This window comes from Liolophura sinensis, chromosome 11 (genome assembly GCF_032854445.1).
Source record: "Liolophura sinensis isolate JHLJ2023 chromosome 11, CUHK_Ljap_v2, whole genome shotgun sequence".
NCBI lineage: Eukaryota > Metazoa > Mollusca > Polyplacophora > Chitonida > Chitonidae > Liolophura > Liolophura sinensis.
In genome coordinates this window covers 386,124-406,105 of record NC_088305.1, presented here as the reverse complement: position 1 = coordinate 406,105, position 19,982 = coordinate 386,124, and the positions used below count along the sequence as shown (strand labels likewise).

The 19,982-nt window shown below is 41.1% G+C and overlaps 2 protein-coding genes across 2 annotated transcripts; one reads left to right on the top strand and one right to left on the bottom strand.

Moving 5' to 3' along the window:
- Positions 1-863: 863 nt before the first annotated feature.
- Positions 864-5,666, top strand: LOC135477402 (tubulin alpha-1 chain-like). Its single transcript, XM_064757473.1, has 3 exons — positions 864-970; positions 3,861-4,083; positions 4,442-5,666. The coding sequence occupies exons 1-3, from the start codon at positions 968-970 to the stop codon at positions 5,569-5,571; spliced, it is 1,356 nt and encodes a 451-aa protein (XP_064613543.1). The 5' UTR covers positions 864-967; the 3' UTR covers positions 5,572-5,666.
- Positions 5,667-8,071: 2,405 nt separating this feature from the next.
- LOC135477515 (tubulin alpha-1D chain) lies at positions 8,072-14,598 on the bottom strand. The gene is made up of 3 exons (XM_064757648.1): positions 14,507-14,598; positions 14,026-14,248; positions 8,072-11,013 (listed from the first exon to the last, which is right to left on the bottom strand). Exons 1-3 carry the CDS (start codon positions 14,507-14,509, stop codon positions 9,887-9,889), a joined length of 1,353 nt encoding a protein of 450 aa, XP_064613718.1. The 5' UTR covers positions 14,510-14,598; the 3' UTR covers positions 8,072-9,886.
- Between the last annotated feature and the right edge of the window lie 5,384 nt (positions 14,599-19,982).

The window sequence follows — 19,982 nt, the reverse complement described above, 5'->3', positions numbered from 1 at the left end:
TTAAGCATTCGTATTTTGCAATGTCTAGTCATATAGTCCTGGACTTTTATCAGTTTACTTCAGGATGTTCACGTCTGTAGTCGTTTAGAGGGAAAATTGCAAAAACAACTTATCTTAAGAAAGACGGTACGATAAGCTCTTTCTGTACAACATTACAATTAATGTTGCGATCATAAACAATATGGGTTATCATGGTACCTGGAGTGTTGGTAAAACCAGCGTTAGTTTTGCGTCCTGGAGAGACTAAGATGAGGAGTCGCCAGAGAAAAACTTATGGCCATAACTAATTTCATCTTGATCCATCTCTCAGATTATCACGATTTTACAAGTAGATTAAAGGCAAGTCCTGTTAATCGCTTTAGGGGACATGCGTAGAGTTCATACCACATTGAACGCTAGTAAAATATAAAATTACCTATGAAAGCATTTAAAATTTCCCATCGGCAGTGGCAAGTTAAAAGTTTTCATGCATAAAAGTAATCAAAATATAGACATACTGTGGACACTGGAAACACTTTCTTGTCATTGCTGTTGTGTCACTATATGATATGGCAACACTGTGTAAAGTTACTATCGTTAATTTCATTCATTTTACAGCATTTATTGTGTATATTGAATTATTTACATGAATGGGTCTGTTGAAAACAACCCATATTTATTTCATTTTCATGCCAAGTTCTCAGACATGTGGAAGCCACCCCCTCTTGTTACCCTCTGATGGAGTTATCCCCATCCCCTAACTTTTCCCCTACCCCGTGCTAAGAGACAGCCATCTGGGGAGGCAGCCTACATTATAAAAGAGAGAGCAGGGAGCAACTTTCCTCAGATTCTGCCTAGCTGCTGTTACTAGCGTGTCACAGAGGATCAAACGCTCTCACAACCGACGCTTTACTGTCCGAGTGAGAGGGCAAAACTTCACCCTGAACACTTTTTTGCCTTGAACCCATCTCAAGTTAACTCTACAAAAATGGTGAGTGAATTTTTTGAACTTGCTTGCCAAGTTGGTGCTTAACTCTATTGTTGTAGGTGTTTTTAGTTACCACTTTTGGTTCCAAGTTTTTGTGAGTTTCTCTATAACTTGTGCATCAGGCAAGTAAAGGTTTTCTGTCTGGATCTACAGATGTACATGCATAGGTGTTTCTCTGTTTGAGGACCTCGATTGGGGTTTGAATTTCTTTTTTGTTCCGTGACAGAGAATACGACGTCAATTCTTTGAAGAATCTGCTTTTCACAACTGAGGGGCGGGTTAAAAGCCAAAATTGGCAACAGACTGCCTTCTATACTTTAAAACTCCCCATCGAGTGTGATAAAATTATGATGAAAAAGTTAGATTGTCTATCAGTTTAAACTCACAAGTAACTAATACTTTGTATATACGGAGAGAGTACATGAAGGCAATAAGAGGCGTGGATATTACCGTTGTGTATTTAACAAAAACGTTACTACCGTACCCGTTTATCTCTTTTGAGGGCAGTTTATGTAGCACATGATTAAGCTTGGATCTTTCGTCAGATGTGTACCGGACAAAGTCTACCCTATATATACACACACACATATATAGATATATATTCCGTTTTGTGCATCGGTGCGATAAGGCTTGGATGTAAAAGTTTGGCGTTTGAATCACTGGTTTAAAATAGCCCCATCAGAACAAAGAAAGAAGGCGCCATCTTTCGGCGTTGCCATGGAAACATCTGGATTTTAGCTGGAGCGGTTAGTTAGCTGCATGCAGCCTTAAAATGCTCGGGTATGAAATCGGCCCGTACCCAGCTAAGGCATACATGCACTGGGTTATAGCTATAACAGCTATAACTGGGCAGAAATAGACACTAAGGTTTAAGTACCAGATGTACTGATATGTTTCATGTGGCCGGCTGCAGGCACGGTCCGCTAGGATTCCATCTTGTCCAGCCATTTTATTTAGTAAATACATCCTGTGCATCTGCATTTAGGAGTCCTTCTCTGTATAAACGTCATGTATATTTGTCGGGTGAAGTTAATTTAAAACATCTGCTAGACTCATCTCGCGGAAATGAGTTTAGGAAGTGAGAAAAATCAGACCCCCTTTGTATGAATCTGAAGATGAGGTAGACCTAGTCAAACCTTTAGCATTGTTTTAGTGTTATTGTATATTAAATGTGATGTGGTTTCTAGACCAGTGATGTCTAATCAGTTGAAATTAACATCACTGTATTTTTTTTACCTAATTCAGTGGAAACTTCAAAATTAAAACATTATTTCTATAAGGTTTATGGTTCAGGAATTAGGCTAAGAAAGACATATAATATATACTATAGAACTTAATTTCAAGAGATTCGCAGCTGCTCATTCGAATTTCCATCTAATAGATCAGAAAATGTATTACTATTAAAACTCTCAGATAAATAGTTTTAATTGACATTAACAGTTATACACTCATGCCGTAGGTTTGTACTGAAGTTCGCTGATTTCGGGAGAGAAATTATAGTTTCACCCCGAAACACGTGGCTCTGATACGACTTTGATACTGCCGAAGTGTCGTTAAATCCCATTCTTTTCCGGCTGGAACCATGATTAAAGCATTTACCTGGACTGCTCTCTGGTCACGTGTGACCAAGACACCATAACACTAGGTCACCATCAAATAAGACCAGAGATATCTCGAGTTCTAACCCAGCTCAAGTTGGCTCGGGCCCCTGTGTCAGGAAGACCTTAGTTTGAGTACAACTTAGAACATGTTATATAACTCAATATATGGATACACTAATAGATCAAAATAGGTGTTTATTGATCCTTGTTCTCTCGTGAATATGATTCTGTAACTCAGCTTTGCCTAAACTGTGCTTTTGAATATGATTCTATAACTCAACTTTGCCTAAATTGTTCTCTCGTGTATGACTATGATTCTATAACTCAGCTTTGCCTAAATTGTTCTCTCGTGTATGACTATGATTCTATAACTCAGCTTTGCCTAAATTGTTCTCTAGTGTATGACTATGATTTTATAACTCAGCTTTGCCTAAATTGTTCTCTCGTGTATGACTATGATTCAATAACTCAGCTTTGCCTAAATTGTTCTCTCGTGTATGACTATGATTCTGTAACTCAGCTTTGCCTAAATTGTTCTCTAGTGTATGACTATGATTCTGTAACTCAGCTTTGCCTAAATTGTTCTCTCGTGTATGACTATGATTTTATAACTCAGCTTTGCCTAAATTGTTCTCTCGTGTATGACTATGATTCTGTAACTCAGCTTTGCCTAAATTGTTCTCTCGTGTATGACTATGATTCAATAACTCAGCTTTGCCTAAACTGTTCTCTCGTGTATGACTATGATTCTGTAACTCAGCTTTGCCTAAATTGTTCTCTCGTGTATGACTATGATTCTGTAACTCAGCTTTGCCTAAATTGTTCTCTAGTGTATGACTATGATTCTGTAACTCAGCTTTGCCTAAATTGTTCTCTCGTGTATGACTATGATTCAATAACTCAGCTTTGCCTAAACTGTTCTCTCGTGTATGACTATGATTCTGTAACTCAGCTTTGCCTAAATTGTTCTCTCGTGTATGACTATGGTTCTGTAACTCAGCTTTGCCTAAATTGTTCTCTCGTGTATGACTATGATGCTATAACTCAGCTTTGCCTAAATTGTTCTCTAGTGTATGACTATGATTCTATAACTCAGCTTTGCCTAAATTATTCATTCGTGTATGAGCATAATGCCGTAACCTTGCTTTGCCTAAATTGTTCTCTCATGTATGAATATGGTGCTGTAACTTAGCATTTGCCTAAATCCATCAGTTAGCTGTACCTGTGACTGTATGTTCTCTGGTTTGTCAAGGTCATTCCATAACACTCCACACGTGACTGTCTTTTTTCAGCGCGAATGTATCAGCATCCATGTTGGCCAGGCCGGTACCCAGATGGGGAACGCTTGCTGGGAACTATACTGCCTGGAGCACAACATCCAGCCAAACGGTCAGATGCCCTCGGACAAAACCATTGGGGGTGGGGACGACTCCTTCAACACCTTCTTCAGTGAGACAGGAGCAGGGAAGCACGTCCCCCGCGCCATCTTCGTGGACCTGGAACCCACTGTTGTTGGTAAGAGATGTTCTGGGCTCCGCTGTCACAATGTATAGATGTGATTTTTGTCAGTATTTCGGCTGTAGTAATTGTAAGATCTCTGTCCTAATTATCAACCCATAAATTGGAATGCTCTATCCGATCTCTTCATACCAAATTAAGTTCCTCCAATATTTTATTACCATAAAATGTTTACAAGTGTACCGTGGAGGGTGTACAAATGTCCGCGTGTAACAGAAGTTTCATCTAATTCCCTCTTGTCCTGTCCACCCGTTATCCGTGTACATGATCTGAATTATGGATATTTGCGTGTTTTTCTGCACCCTTTATTTTCTGAACCAGTTTGTGACCTTTTGTGTTCTCTTTGTATTCCTAGATGAAGTCCGCAGTGGAATATACCGCCAACTTTTCCATCCTGAGCAGTTGATCACCGGTAAGGAAGATGCGGCTAACAATTACGCCCGTGGCCACTACACCATCGGCCGTGAGATGGTGGACCTGGTCCTTGACCGCATCCGTAAGCTGGCTGACCAGTGTACCGGTCTTCAGGGATTCCTCATCTTCCACAGCTTTGGAGGAGGCACTGGCTCTGGATTTACCTCCCTTCTCATGGAGAGACTCAGTGTGGACTACGGAAAGAAATCTAAGCTGGAGTTCGCGATTTATCCGGCACCTCAAGTTGCAACAGCTGTTGTGGAGCCCTACAACTCCATCCTGACCACCCATACCACCCTGGAGCACTCCGATTGCGCCTTCATGGTCGACAATGAGGCCATCTATGACATCTGCCGCAGAAACCTGGACATTGATCGTCCCTCGTACACCAACCTGAATCGTTTGATTGGCCAGATCGTCAGCTCAATCACGGCTTCTCTCCGATTTGACGGCGCCCTGAATGTGGACCTGACCGAGTTCCAGACCAACCTGGTGCCCTACCCCCGTATCCACTTCCCTCTGGCTACCTATGCCCCAGTGATCTCCGCCGAGAAGGCTTACCACGAGCAGCTATCTGTGGCCGAAATCACCAACGCCTGCTTCGAACCCGCCAACCAGATGGTGAAATGTGACCCGCGTCACGGTAAATACATGGCCTGCTGTATGTTGTACAGAGGTGACGTCGTGCCCAAAGACGTCAACGCCGCCATTGCCACCATCAAGACCAAGAGAAGCATCCAGTTCGTCGACTGGTGTCCCACTGGTTTCAAGGTCGGCATCAACTACCAGCCTCCAACAGTGGTGCCTGGTGGTGATCTGGCCAAGGTCCAGCGCGCTGTCTGCATGTTGAGCAACACCACTGCCATTGCTGAGGCCTGGGCTCGTCTTGACCACAAATTTGACCTGATGTACGCCAAGCGTGCCTTTGTCCACTGGTACGTGGGAGAGGGTATGGAAGAAGGAGAGTTCGCAGAAGCCCGGGAGGATCTTGCCGCGCTAGAGAAAGATTATGAAGAGGTTGGAGTGGATTCGAGCCAATCAGATGAGGAAGAAGAAGGTGACGAGTACTGAATCCGTCTTAGTTCTTATGGGGTGTTCACATCATTCATTGTAACAGTATTACCCATTTTACACAACTTGTAGTATTCATGAATAAAAAGTTGATAACTGGATACCCTTCGCTTTGTTTCTTATTTCTTTATTTGATTGGTGTTTTGCTGTGTTTAAACTCATTGATGAGAGGCTTCTGGGTCATTACGCTGCGCTAGAGCGCTAACCAACTGAGCCACGGAGGCCCCCGTTTTGTTTCTGTATCTGTAGCGTTTGAAAGAACATTTCTGTTTGTTTTGTTCCCAGTATAATCCCCTATAATTTTGATTCAACCTTTCATTAAATCCAGTTTCCCCTCTCATAACCGTGGGGTTTATATATTTTTGACTCTCTTTGATTTCCTCCAATCATAAGATATATCGGGTGGACATAAAAAATGGGCCCTACTTTGACACTCAATATCTCCGAAACCCTCTTACGTCAGCTTCTAAAAATTTACACACTCAAAAGCCATTACGTCCTTAGTATCCAGACGAAATTTCAATTTCATCTTTAAGATTTCTGTTCATGGGACCAAAATCAAAATAGAGTCAAAAACGCATGTTCTGGACATTTCAAAATGATGTTTTACCTTATTTTACTTGAAAAGGTGGTCAATTCCATGTCCGCCGCAGAGAAAACCATCTTGATTCAGCAAAACTTGTGCTTATCTGGCAGAAGGGTTCCTCTGACACTACAGCCAGATAATTTTTCAAAACGACACTTGATTGACGCGTGTCACACAGGTGCAGCGCGCGCTATACTCATGACACCTGACAGGTGATACAATTCGGGTCACCGGAACGTGCGTTGTTGAGGCTATGTTTTTATTTTAACACTGTGTACAGACTATTCAAGCTATGACCTTGATAATTTGTCAGTATATTAACAAATCATGCCATTTGAATGTCTAAAGATTGAAAGGGTTTGACCAAAGGATAATGGAGCAATGCAGCATCAAAGTACGGCCCATTTTTTATGCCCACCCGATATATACAGAGTACAGTGTACAACCCTAATCAGATAAGAAAATAAATGTCTAAACTTGACCCACATGATTTTAACGAGCTGTGATGTTGGCTTGTAAAGTTTTGCAATCTGTCCTCCAGAGGTCACTCCGGATCCATTTCTCTTATAAAATGGTACAAGGGATTTAAGAGTAAGCTAAATCAGGAGGAATGTCACGTACCTTCCGCAGGTACCTTCCGGTTTATTCTTGAAACTTCATGCTTTTAACCAAAACCTGTTCACATATTTCATCCAAATCTCGTCATAATGTCCCCCTAAATTTCCTGACATGATATATACATGTACAGACGGACCTAGGTGGAACATCTGTCAAACTATATTCGTAATGACATTATTGGGCACCTGACAATTTATCTTGTCTGTGCTATCACATTTAATTTGGCGATCGAGAGAGTTCAGAGCGAAGAGTTGTGCTCGATTGTGAGATAGCAATATTTAATTGTGTTAGACAAATATCCATTGTCTGCCCGGCATCATAAAACTGATGAGCGCTTCTCTCTTGTGTTTTACCGGCTTTTTTTCCTATTTGTATAATTTCTTACATACCTTTGTCTTTGGGAGCTAGTGTTAAACGTTGTTTTGGAAATGGATCTTGCGATTATCGACTTGGAACGCCTTTTACTGACTATGAATGGTATACGAATGTCGGACATGACACTTATATTCACTGCTCCAGTTAATGTAATTCACAAGTTTAATGTACTAAACGTTTAATGTTAGTCCATACACATGAGCTCAGTGTGCTATTTATTCATGTGTTCATTTGATTGGTGTTTTACGCCGCAATCAAGAATATTCGACTTATTCGACGTCGGCCAGCATCATGGCGGAGGAAACCGTGCACAGGAAACTTACGATCATCCACAGGTAAAATGATCAGAGATGGTGAGTGCGATTACCAAGTGTGGTAAGGAGATCAGAGTTTGAAATGCGCGCCATGTTTATTTTGAGAGGTGAGAATGAATTCAGTGTTACGGTGAATGTTAAAATTTTAATGTGGCACACTTCGATCAGTCCATCTTGATAGACTAGTGCAACATACATGGTTTTATCAAGCGCTCACCCAGGCATTAAGGGTTAATGCACGTTTACTAGCGTCTCAAATGGTGACAATATCAAAGAAGCTCTTTATCTAACAGTGACCGAAATAGATAAACAATTTTCCCTTTCTATAATGGCAGTCAGGTTTAGGTTGAGCAAATCCTAGTAACCACCGCCATATACCTGTCAAGTCTCCTGAATTAAAGCCATAGCCGAAGCAGCAAGAGTTGGATTCGAACACGCCTGGCCTCTATGGACACTTATTTCCACGATATGTCTAAAATGTTGCCATCGCGGCGTTAAACCCCACTCATTCATTCACTGGACCAGAGTCAATTATGCCCTGTATAAAACAGGCAAAAGTATTGCACAAGTAGCCATTTGATAGCCACAACTAAGAAAAAGACACCTATATTAGTTCAAGTTTTTATTCCAGCACACATGATAGAGAACATCATCTTGACGTCACAAAAACCACAAGTGTTTGTATACTGATATCAGCCTCTATGCTGGCCGTTTGATGTGTACAGTGGATCTTCCTTATAGTTATTACATATTGTTATGTATTACAACGCTTAGCACGGGAATACCAGACGCCCCTGTTTTGTGTGGGTTTCGTTATGCATAGATGAAAATGAATTATTAACAATAATACTTTTACATTTTACTGGCTGTGATTTATAAAATAATACTAGTCAGGGAAATTTTTAAATAGTGTTAAATTTAACAGAAAGTCTGAGTGACGCTAGAATGTATTCTATTATTGTAGCAGGTTATTTGTTAAATATAGCGCGCGTATTCTATCAAATCAACGTAACGATTCTATTAAACTAACAGGATATTATGTTGAATATGACACAATATTGTGTTACAATACCAGAATACATTCTAGCATCTTTTAGCCAATAGATTTGTTCTTAACATTAACACAGATTATTTCTTTGAGTGTACCGGAGGGATAATAGCGACTTCTTCTCGATTAGTTGACAAGCAAAATATTTTGATTTACACTTTTATTATCAATCTGTTAAAAGGTGTTATCACTTTCCATCAACAACAAAAACATTCGTGAACGACCGTCTTTAAGCCAGACTGGTATCCGTCCATTTGAAGTGAGAGTACACATTCTCCAGGGTTCACACAAGACATAATCACTGAAAAATACATTCGCACAACAGGCGCGTCGGAAGCAATTTGAAAGTGGTACGGCCATCGGCCCACTTTCTCAGCACAGAAGGCGAGGGCCCAGGGAACGCCTAGCCCCCCAGGAGCTTTGTGACACTAGACGGCTGGAGATGTCCCGTAATCGTTTTACAGGGATAAAACACATAGATTCATTGTAGTTTTATATGTTTAACAGTCCACTGTGCAGATGTGTGTGCGTGGACCTTTTTGTTGGTCGCAATTGAACTGGTTCGACTTTACTTTACTTTTGATTTTTTTTTTTGTTTTTTTTTTTTTGCCTGTACCTGTCGAACAGCTTCCGACGCAACTGCACACCTATAAGTAACTCTACAAATCTCCACATATCCGTACATTAAGATTATCTTTACGTATAAGAAGGGTTGAAGTTTGTTTTTCCAGAGCCGTTACATCGTTGCATTTATCCTGCTCGGTGTTGTACGTGTCCATTATATGTTGTCATGGACACAACGCCAGGCGCCACCCTACGACTGCTTCGTAAAACAAGTCTCTTGGTATGTCAGTGGGCTGTTATATATAGTTTCAATCAAACTTCTTTTAAAATTCAACTTTTTAGAGATCACATAGACGAGTCCGAAACCAAATTTCAGGTGCTGGGAACAATGGTTTTTAGGGTAGATGATTAAAACAGATTTATCTTCAAAAGGAGAGAGGACAACACACACAACTTAGATATTATAGACTACAGATATCTTTGCTTTACATTAACCTGTCATGAGATACAACTCTAATAGCCTTATTTCATAGAAGTCACCATGTAATAAAAGAAGATATACGAGATAAAATCTAGCCAAAATAATTTTCCTATCGTTAAAATATTCCGTCTAGGGAAATGTTATGTTACAGCTCCATATCCATTGTCTGCTTGAGAAACGAACTTCATTTACATTTTCAACCTAGGGGTCAGTGGCCGCAATACTGTTACAAACGCCGTGGCGTGACTATAGAGCGAAGTTACAAGAGTTGACCAACTTGATACAGCGTATACTGCTGATGATGAGTATTGATGGGTCAGCGTAGATCATCAGTATTCGTCGCCTTCTTCCCCCTCCCCTTCGATGGAGTCCACACCTACTTCTTCATAATCTTTCTCCAGAGCAGCCAAATCCTCCCGAGCCTCAGAGAACTCTCCCTCCTCCATACCCTCTCCCACGTACCAGTGGACAAAGGCACGCTTGGCGTACATCAGGTCAAATTTGTGGTCAAGACGAGCCCAGGCCTCAGCAATGGCAGTGGTGTTGCTCAACATGCAGACAGCGCGCTGGACCTTGGCCAGATCACCACCAGGCACCACTGTTGGAGGCTGGTAGTTGATGCCGACCTTGAAACCAGTGGGACACCAGTCGACGAACTGGATGCTTCTCTTGGTCTTGATGGTGGCAATGGCGGCGTTGACGTCTTTGGGCACGACGTCACCTCTGTACAACATACAGCAGGCCATGTATTTACCGTGACGCGGGTCACATTTCACCATCTGGTTGGCGGGTTCGAAGCAGGCGTTGGTGATTTCGGCCACAGATAGCTGCTCGTGGTAAGCCTTCTCGGCGGAGATCACTGGGGCATAGGTAGCCAGAGGGAAGTGGATACGGGGGTAGGGCACCAGGTTGGTCTGGAACTCGGTCAGGTCCACATTCAGGGCGCCGTCAAATCGGAGAGAAGCCGTGATTGAGCTGACGATCTGGCCAATCAAACGATTCAGGTTGGTGTAAGACGGCCTCTCAATATCTAAGTTTCGTCGGCAGATGTCATAGATGGCCTCATTGTCGACCATGAAGGCGCAATCGGAGTGCTCCAGAGTGGTATGGGTTGTCAGGATGGAGTTGTAGGGCTCCACAACAGCAGTAGACACTTGAGGAGCTGGGTAGATTGAGAATTCCAGCTTAGATTTCTTTCCGTAGTCCACACTGAGTCTCTCCATGAGAAGGGAGGTAAATCCAGAGCCAGTGCCTCCTCCAAAGCTGTGGAAGATGAGGAATCCCTGAAGACCGGTACACTGGTCAGCCAGCTTACGGATGCGGTCAAGGACAAGGTCGACAAGCTCCTTGCCAATGGTGTAGTGGCCACGGGCGTAATTGTTAGCCGCATCTTCCTTACCGGTGATCAACTGCTCGGGGTGAAAGAGCTGACGGTAGGCGCCGGTGCGTACCTCGTCTGGAAGGTAACGGAAAATATTTCCCAAAATTATGATTAATCACCTGGTGGATTGATTGAGCAGATTTATTGTAAAGCTATAGCTGGAGTAATGCTGGAGTATAATGCTGAAGTTTATTGCTAGAGTATGTTGTAGGAGTTTATTGCTGGAATATGTTGTTGGAGTTTATTGCTCCAGCATATTGCAGAAGTCAGTTGCTAGAGTACATTAAAATGCTGGAATTTATTGCTAGAGTATGTTGGTGGAGTTTATTGCTCCAGCATATTGTAGAAGTTAATTGCTAGAGTACATGTAAAATGCTGGAGTTTATTGCTGGAGTAGATAAGACTTTGGTAGCACGACAGCATACGCTTTAAATGGGTGTTCATGTCATACATGTATCAGAGCAGGATAGTACAGTAGAGCAAAGTCTGCTATTATCCCTTTTCTTCAATATGACGCCTATATTCTGCTGTTTATAAAATCACCCATACTTAAAAATGCATTTCATCAGGGATACGCAAAACCACATGGTCTGTTTGCGTTGTTACGTGTAGCTCTACTTTAGCGGAGTTTCGAGTTCGAGCTATTTTGTCGCTACAGACCTATTGTATCATGTGACATGTAGAGAAGCTTTATTGACCTCAATTTATCTGTCTCGCCATGTCGCGGATGCACAATGACACTCCTTTCCTTCACAAACTGTCTCACCATGTCGCGGAGGCACAAATGACACCTCTTTCCTTCACGAAATGTCTCACCATGTCGCGGGGGCACAAATGACCCCTCTTTCCTTCATGAACTGTATTACCATGTCGCGGAGACATAAATGACACCTCTTTCCTTCACGGACTTCTTAGGTTCACAAACATTCAACTCCTCACTTCGTCAGCCATAAATAACTTTTATAAACATTTTTGAGAAGTCAAGTGATACAATAGGACTGTTTTTACCATAAGCGATCAAAAAGCTCCAGTTCTGATCTTCCCTTTTGATACAGGATCCCTTTTTTACAGAACTGCTGACGTTCACGTCGAACAATAAATTATTTTCTTTGTCCTTTTCCCACGGCGCCAATTTTCCCAAGTCTACCCCCGCCCTCAAAGTTCCTACCAGATTTAATAATAATAAGTAATCGACTGCACTCGTAAGGCTGCTTGACCAGTCTTACATTCAGTGAATATTACCAGTATGACATGATAGTCTGTATGTCACACGTGGGACAGTTTGTCAGGAAGTTGCCAAAAGCTGTTGGTTTATATCCCGAATACTTCGGTTTTTACCCATAAAATTGACCCCTGTGGTATAAATGAAAACAAATCTTGAGTAATAAAATCAATCCGTCAATCGATCTTAATTGTAAAGTGATAAATATGTGTAGTGGTCAAGTATAATTTTATATTGTCAAATGCGATTCAGTGCCAAACTTAGTGTTTTGTGTCTGTATATTCTCTTGCTACTAGTTTTTCTATGAACCCTTGGCCCGCGATCACGAAGCGATCTTAGACTGAAGTCAACATTTCAATAATTAAACTGTTCTGTTCTTTAACGTTGTTCTTGGTGAAATTTGTTTTACAACTACTTTATCAGAATTTACGTTGTCACGCTATATACTGATCTTGTTACATTAGATATAACAATTTTAAAGAGATCTGAAATTTTGACTTAAATCGCTTTGTGATCCCATGGCCTTATACCAAAGAAGTGTCAATGCACATATATATGGACATTTTTACGCCTATTACAGAAAACCGCCCGCCTCTTGACAAAGGTGGGTCGTCACTAACCCCTCACCCCCACTTTACCCTCTCTTTACCTAACTGGCCAACATATAATCTCATAACCATATTCAGGACGACAAGACAAGGCAGGATAAGGTGTCTCTAATGTGACGCCACACGGACGAGCTATATGAGGAACTGATCGATATCTGTGTGGATTAGTCAGCGAGTGATGGCGTTTAGGGAATCCCGTGTCTTGTACAGACAAAAGTGTCTGAGCTAGTAAGAAATCTAGCTGCCGGTTAGACATATGTAACCGATCTCCGAGTGGACAGACTATTACTAATCGAACGGCCAGTACGATCAGATTCGAAACCAGGATGGAGAGAAGAAATATCGCATGCATGGACGCCCTCTCCCGTTGTGCAAGTACAATCCGTGTAGGCCACTTCTCCATTCAGACATGGGCTAAGCGAGCTAAGACATTACACGCAAGCGGATCGATACTGTGCAAGGTTAATGGACCAGTGATGAAGAAGAGATGGCATCCCTTTACATGCTAACTCCAGAAGACGTGGGGCCATCTCCCGTGCAAACCAAATAAATGTAGTGAACGAATCGAATGGCATGTTCTCTAAGCAGTTGCTGAAACCGTATATATGCAGTACTGTTGCTCATCTATCAGAAAACATACACTTCATTATCAGACGCTGTCTCCTTATGAGAAGTGGTTATAACCTGTTATAAGCAACAGTCAGTTTTTAGGATGTCATACGTGCCGGTATGTGTGGTACAATGCCATACAGTATACATTGCATAAAAATGAAAGACATTAGAATACCATGCAACGAAAATAATCATATCATAATCAAAATATTAATTACATCGCTTTGGGGTTTTTTTGTTTTTGTTTTCGTGAGTGCATTGAAGTCTTGCTGCGTTTCTGCTGTCATTCAATACTCATATGTCCATGGTGTTGATAAGGTATGAAACAATCAAAGGCTCCACCGTGCATGTCTGATGGGAATCCAAAGTATTCTGCTGCAAAGCCTATCATACTATAATGCAAACGACGTCCACGTCAATTGCTGGCTCTCAGTCGCCTACAGGTCGCACCAAATACCCAGTGATGACCGCGGAATTGTGTATTCGTCACTGCAGACAGGGCTTGGCCAGCACATTTGAGCCAGCCAATGCCATACAGGGAGATACCAATTATACCGGCATAATTTGGTGCAGTCGACATAATAAATTCGACCCTATGCCTCCATCTGTAAATGTACACAAATGCCAAATATTCTGACTGCTCACCCACAACAGTAGGCTCCAAATCCACGAAAACGGCCCGAGGGACATGCTTGCCTGCCCCTGTCTCGCTGAAGAAGGTGTTGAACGAGTCGTCCCCACCACCGATGGTTTTATCCGAGGGCATCTGACCATCCGGCTGGATTCCATGTTCCAGACAGTACAGTTCCCAGCAGGAATTACCAATCTGGACTCCAGCCTGGCCGACGTGGACACTGATACACTCTCGCTGCCAAGGAAAACACACAAAATGCACCACGGTGAAGATTTCCAGGAATCTTACTCAGTCAATCCAATGGGCTTCGCACCACGAAACATTAATTTAAAAAAGACAACACATTTCAACATGCTATACTGACACTATACTGAAACGCTGCCAAATTTTAAGCAGATCTAAAGAAGACTTTCATCCATAATTTAGGTAACATCATCTTACACAGATTGCTTAATCTACTCTCCTATTAACACAGAATTTGAGAAAACTTACCATCTTGGAAGATGTGAAATTCTTTGGAAGAATAGCTCACACAGACAGTAACGTGCCTTCCGTGAGAAAACCCGATGTCGAATTGATCAGGTTAGTTCCGTGGATGCCTGTGGCTTTGGAATGATCCAGGCCAACCCGTCTAAACTGCCAAGCCATTGGTCAGCCGATCGATTGCCGTTGTAACAGAAACTACGATTGGCCAAACCCTGAAAACTAAAAAGAAATGGAATATTCCAGTTAGGGAATCGAGGATTTATTTTTGGTTTGGGTATAACTGCGATGCAGAGAAACTATCAATAAGCATAGCAAATTACATTTACATCCTGGGGAAATTATACATCTGACGAAATGAATACAGGGGAAAAGTTGAAGATTAATGCATCAATTAAGTTTGATCGGGAAACTTTAATTTAATCTTCTAACTGCAATAATGAATTTCCACATATTTATTTCTTTATTTGCTTCCTGTTTTACGCCGTTCTCAAAATTATTTCACTTATACGGTGGAAGGAAACCAGGCACAGCCTACAGCGCAACAACTACTCACTATAGACATATCCACTCATTTTTACAGTATATCAAATTGAAGTATTGATTTGACAGCGATCAGCAATTAATTAAAACTGTAAGCTTTTGTGTAGTGTATTTATTTATCTGTTTGATTACGCAGTATTCAGGAATATTACACTTATACGACGGCGGACTGGCAGGCCTTCCCACCTACGACTGGAGAGGAAGCCCGCAAGAGACGGACTTGAACTCACAACGACCGCATTGGTGAGAGAATCTTTGGCAACGTTAACCACCAGATATCTTGGCCAGCACGTTCAATATCTCTGTATTTAATACTGTACAGTAAGGAAAACAACTGTACCACTAAACCCTTGAGCACGCTGTTAAACACTAGTCAAATAAATGGATAAGAAATTTCAGTCTTACAGTTTCCATACACATTACAAATACATGTAGCATGAGAATGAGAGACGATAGTTCACAGGATTCAGGTAGGATTCACGTTCCGTATTAGGAATTATTACCTTTATAATATCGATTTTAATTCGAGGTAACACTTATTTAATACAAGTTCACTAATATCTTTAACCACACACAAAGTATGTTTCTAGTGAAAACACAAAGAACAGCCAAGAGTTGAACTCATTCGAGAGTTGCTACCTGGGGCCAGTTCTACGAAGCGGTCGCAAATTGCGCCTGTCGCAGTTTCCATGACAACGCACAGTGAAATGATACGCCAACATGATAACTGCGCTTGGGGCAGCGTTGCGACAGTTTTGCTGAATGCGCCCCTGCAGCTCTCTACAGTGACTTTCTTAACTCACTCTGCTATATATAAATATATGCGTCTAAACCGACATTCGTATACCAGCGGTCAACCAAGGTAGACGTTCCAGGTCAGTAACTCCAAAACCAATTTCTAAAACGAGGTTTAGCACAAACTACCACAGAACTAAGAAAGTGCCAAAATTGGACGGAAACATGCAGAGGGAAACAGACATCAGTGGTGTTGGAAGGACGCAGGGTATGTTCTGGGCCAATAAGTGAAACCAGTATTCAAACTGTGTACCATGCTAATATATCTAAGTTGCACTTTGATTGCAACTAGTCACATATCAGATGTGGCAAACAAATTCAACACGATGAATATCTGGTCCCAAAAGTCCCTTGAATCATACACAATCATGAAGCAGAGTGCCAGAGATTCTGGACGCTATGTTCACATTTACTTACATGAGAAGTACACTCAATGTAAAACGTAAAACAGTAAAAGTGGAATAACCTTGACACACGAGTTTTTGCAATAATAGCAAAATAATCAACTGTGAAGTTGATTAAAATCGTCACAAAGCAAGCAGGATCTAAGAAATGCTATAAGGCGAGACATGTTCAAACAATAAAAGGCGCCAAGCACTATGGTTTCCTCCTGTGAAACTGGGTTCGCGTAATTTTTGAGTATGGCGTTCACCAAGAATAGAAAAGTAAGTAAATAAATGTATAACAAACTAGCCCGCAAGATTACATATAGCAGCAAGAGTTACTTTATTTAATTTCCATATATACAAAGCAAAATATATCGAAAAATCAGCGTGTCTTTGTACAAATTTTAAAAAGATGAAATAGATTTCAAGGGAAAAGAATTAACCCAATAAATACACATTCTATCTGTATTTAAATATATTAATCGCGTGATTCACTGAGACAACTGTTTCAATTCCAGAATTTCTCTCTCCTTCCATTCCGTAACATCATATCAGCAATGAAGACTCTGAAGTCAGAACAAATCCATTTTCAGAATACGGTGACCTTGGTGACTGTTGCTCACGTGGCGTTGTCAAGGATTCGGAACTACAACACGTGAACACGTGGTTAATGTGTCCAGTTTGATAGGGCCTACTAGACACTTGTGCGCCGCCACCGGCTGGTTTAGACCTGTTCTGACCATTCACCACCAGAGAGCTGGATGCGTGATCAATGGCCACGTTCACCGCGGCATCAGGAATAACTGAAAGAGGTTTTACCTCACTGAGTAGTTTTTTCTGTGATATATTACAAAAATTTATCGAACTGGTAAGCTGCCGTAGCATAAACTTCATCAGTTTCTTGTCCGTATGATTACAATGTCGTTTAGCCCATCGGAGTGCGGTGTCCCATTTCTTCTCATCGGCAGCCAAAAGTTCCGGAGAAGTCAAAATCAAAGCGGCCGACTCCTGGGACAAAGTCAAAAATTCTTTGCTCTCTAGAATTGTGTTGGCTCTTCGGGAGACGAATTTAAGGATCTGAAATAATGACGAGAAAAAAAGTTGCGTGATGCTACATGTATGTGCTGTCGCTCCGTACAACTAATGCGTCACGTGGGCAAGTCATGTCCGTATTAGCAAACCAAAATGCTATTGTCCGTGTACTGTACGTTAGTATTGCCATTCATCGCCTCTGACAAACATCTTTTAGGCATAAGCAGAAGTGCATTACCATGCAGTATGTAACTTTGCTATAGCTTGTCTCCACGGCACTTTACACTTTTCTTTGATCTCTGAAACATTATGTTACGTATCTGCAGAACCATGTATTTTTCTTCTCTGTTGCGCAGCAAACGTTTGAGAAACGGCTGATACATGATGGGTTCCAAACGCGTTTGTTTTGAAATAGACTAAAAATTACGACAAGGTTTGGCCAAAAGACAACAATGCCTTTGATAGTAATTATTTTATAGTTGCTTGGCAGATGATCAGAGAAATCGTAGTTTTTATATACGGTGTTTCATTTTCAAGGTGTGACCAGTTCTAGTAGCAGCCGTTTACAATTAGATTTCCCATGATTCAGTTCACAATTTTGACCCAAGAGGTTGGCACATTTCTCCACCAGGTGGCGCGCGCTTCTACAGATGACGTCACATATATACTTTGCCGTGGAGAATTGCTATAGGGAAGTTGCATACTTCTAGGTAATGGACTTCTGGTATAAGTTATATCAACGTTTAGCTCCTCTCGTGCAATTAATTCCAAGAAAACGGATTTGTCCGTATTACAAAGTTCTCGGTATCACAAACAATACACAGTTTATCATGTACCACACCATATTTACAGCGCTCTGCATATGCAGCATATATATATCCAAATATTTCACTGGTTTCGTTCAAAAGGTTTATTCTCGCCGGATACATGTAGATTAATTGTAACAGAAACTAAGTACACTTACCTGGCTCATCAACAACTTTGTCCACTTAAACGTCCAGTACGCCTCGGCAGATTTCACAAGCTTAAGTACTGTTTTCACTGAGAGCGATTTCCGAGCAAATCGGAAGCAGGCTTCGCGGAGATCTTCTAGTCCATATGTGTCCGCGGCGTTCATCACACCTGAGGAGAAAATACAGGCGTTCATTCATTCAGTAATTTAGGCGTATTTTACAAAGTAAAATCAGATTACATGTCTGACAATTCTGTTAAAATAGCTCAGTTACCGGTTACCGTGTAATCAATGTATTCCTGTTTGGAGTATTTTAGCTTTACACCGGAGGGCTGTTTCATCAATGTAGGAAACCAGACAATACTTGAAGGAAACCAAGGTTAAGCACGCCGGGTAACAGCAATAGAAATATACATAAAAAGAATAATGACTAACTCTATAGAATATTCAAATTTTAAAATGACAAGATTATCTTATATATCTATATATCCTGCGTAATAATAATCAGTTTAGAGTCGAATCATGTAACTTTTGCAAATTTCATTCAGACAAGGGCCATGGTCAATAAGGCTTTGTTTGAAGACTGATTTTTTATGGGTGTTGCAGCAACTTGCGGATGGTCGTAGGTTTCCCCCGGGCTCTGACCGGTTTCCTTTCACCATAATGCTGGCCGCCGTCGTATCAGTGAAATATTCTCAAGTACGGCGTAAAACACCTATCCAATACATAAATAAACTGTGCTGTGATTTGTTTGCATTGGGTGCAAACAAGGAGGAAAACAACATATTCTCTCTTCTTATTTCCGGGTCATGTGTTTTCCACCATAATGCTGGCTGCGGTTGTATAAGTCAAACATTCTTGAGTACTGTGTAATACACCAATCAAATAAATAAAGAAATAAGTCTTTCTTCAGATATGAATCAACCTATGGGACTCACCAATAACGTCAGCGATATCAACTTTAATGTCGCCTGTTTGTAAGTATGTGATGACTTTCCGGAAGCTGATTGGGTCGAATTCGGGGACTTTCAGGACTAGGTGATGGGCTTGCGCTCTTCTTGCTAGGCGGTCTCGGATCATGGAGAGAAAACTGGTCTTCTTAGACGCGGCAGCTGGGGTGCTGTTATTGTTGTTAGGATGTACAGTGCATTTCTGCTCAGACAAAATCATGCTAAAAAATGATCTGTGAAATTAAAATAGAATAACAACAAGATTAACTGCTTGTTTGAATATAAATGATTTTCATTACTTATAAAACTATAAAGTCATGATTGTACTTTTTGTAGGGTGAATGCGATTATAATATTTAAACTTTAAAACGATTAAAGACGTAAACCTATAGCAGTAAATGGTTCATCATAAACCAAGAACTGTGAAAATGGCGTTTAAACGCTTTCCATGATTTGCGATATACGTTAAATTAAAACTTTCATTCACTTTACAAAAGAGAAAAAGTCTGTTTAGTAATTTCAAACCTGGGCTGTTAATGTATGGAATGTATGAGTTTTCTCTGAATGCACGATTTTCAAAGTATACATGTCTTCCACAAGTCTTATTCCAATTCATTTAATTATTATTGATTAATTTCATTTCAGTTATCCAGGTATATGGGTAGAACACAAATCCAAGAAACGAATTAGGAAATCTTGTAAAAAAAGTCTTCACATACCTGTTTCTCGTGGCCAATATCGCCTTCACGCCATACACCGCAGTTTTTGTTTTTCCCACAAGGAATTTGATGTCACACATTTCCGGCAGACTGAGTAACTTCTCAAGG

Bases quoted from the DNA above. Each gene is read 5' to 3' on its own strand.
- LOC135477402 (XM_064757473.1), top strand. The intron at 4,084-4,441 runs GTAAGAGATGTT...TTGTATTCCTAG, and splicing joins CCTGGAACCCACTGTTGTTG to ATGAAGTCCGCAGTGGAATA.
- LOC135477515 (XM_064757648.1), bottom strand. The intron at 11,014-14,025 runs GTGAGCAGTCAG...GTTACCTTCCAG, and splicing joins TTTGGAGCCTACTGTTGTGG to ACGAGGTACGCACCGGCGCC.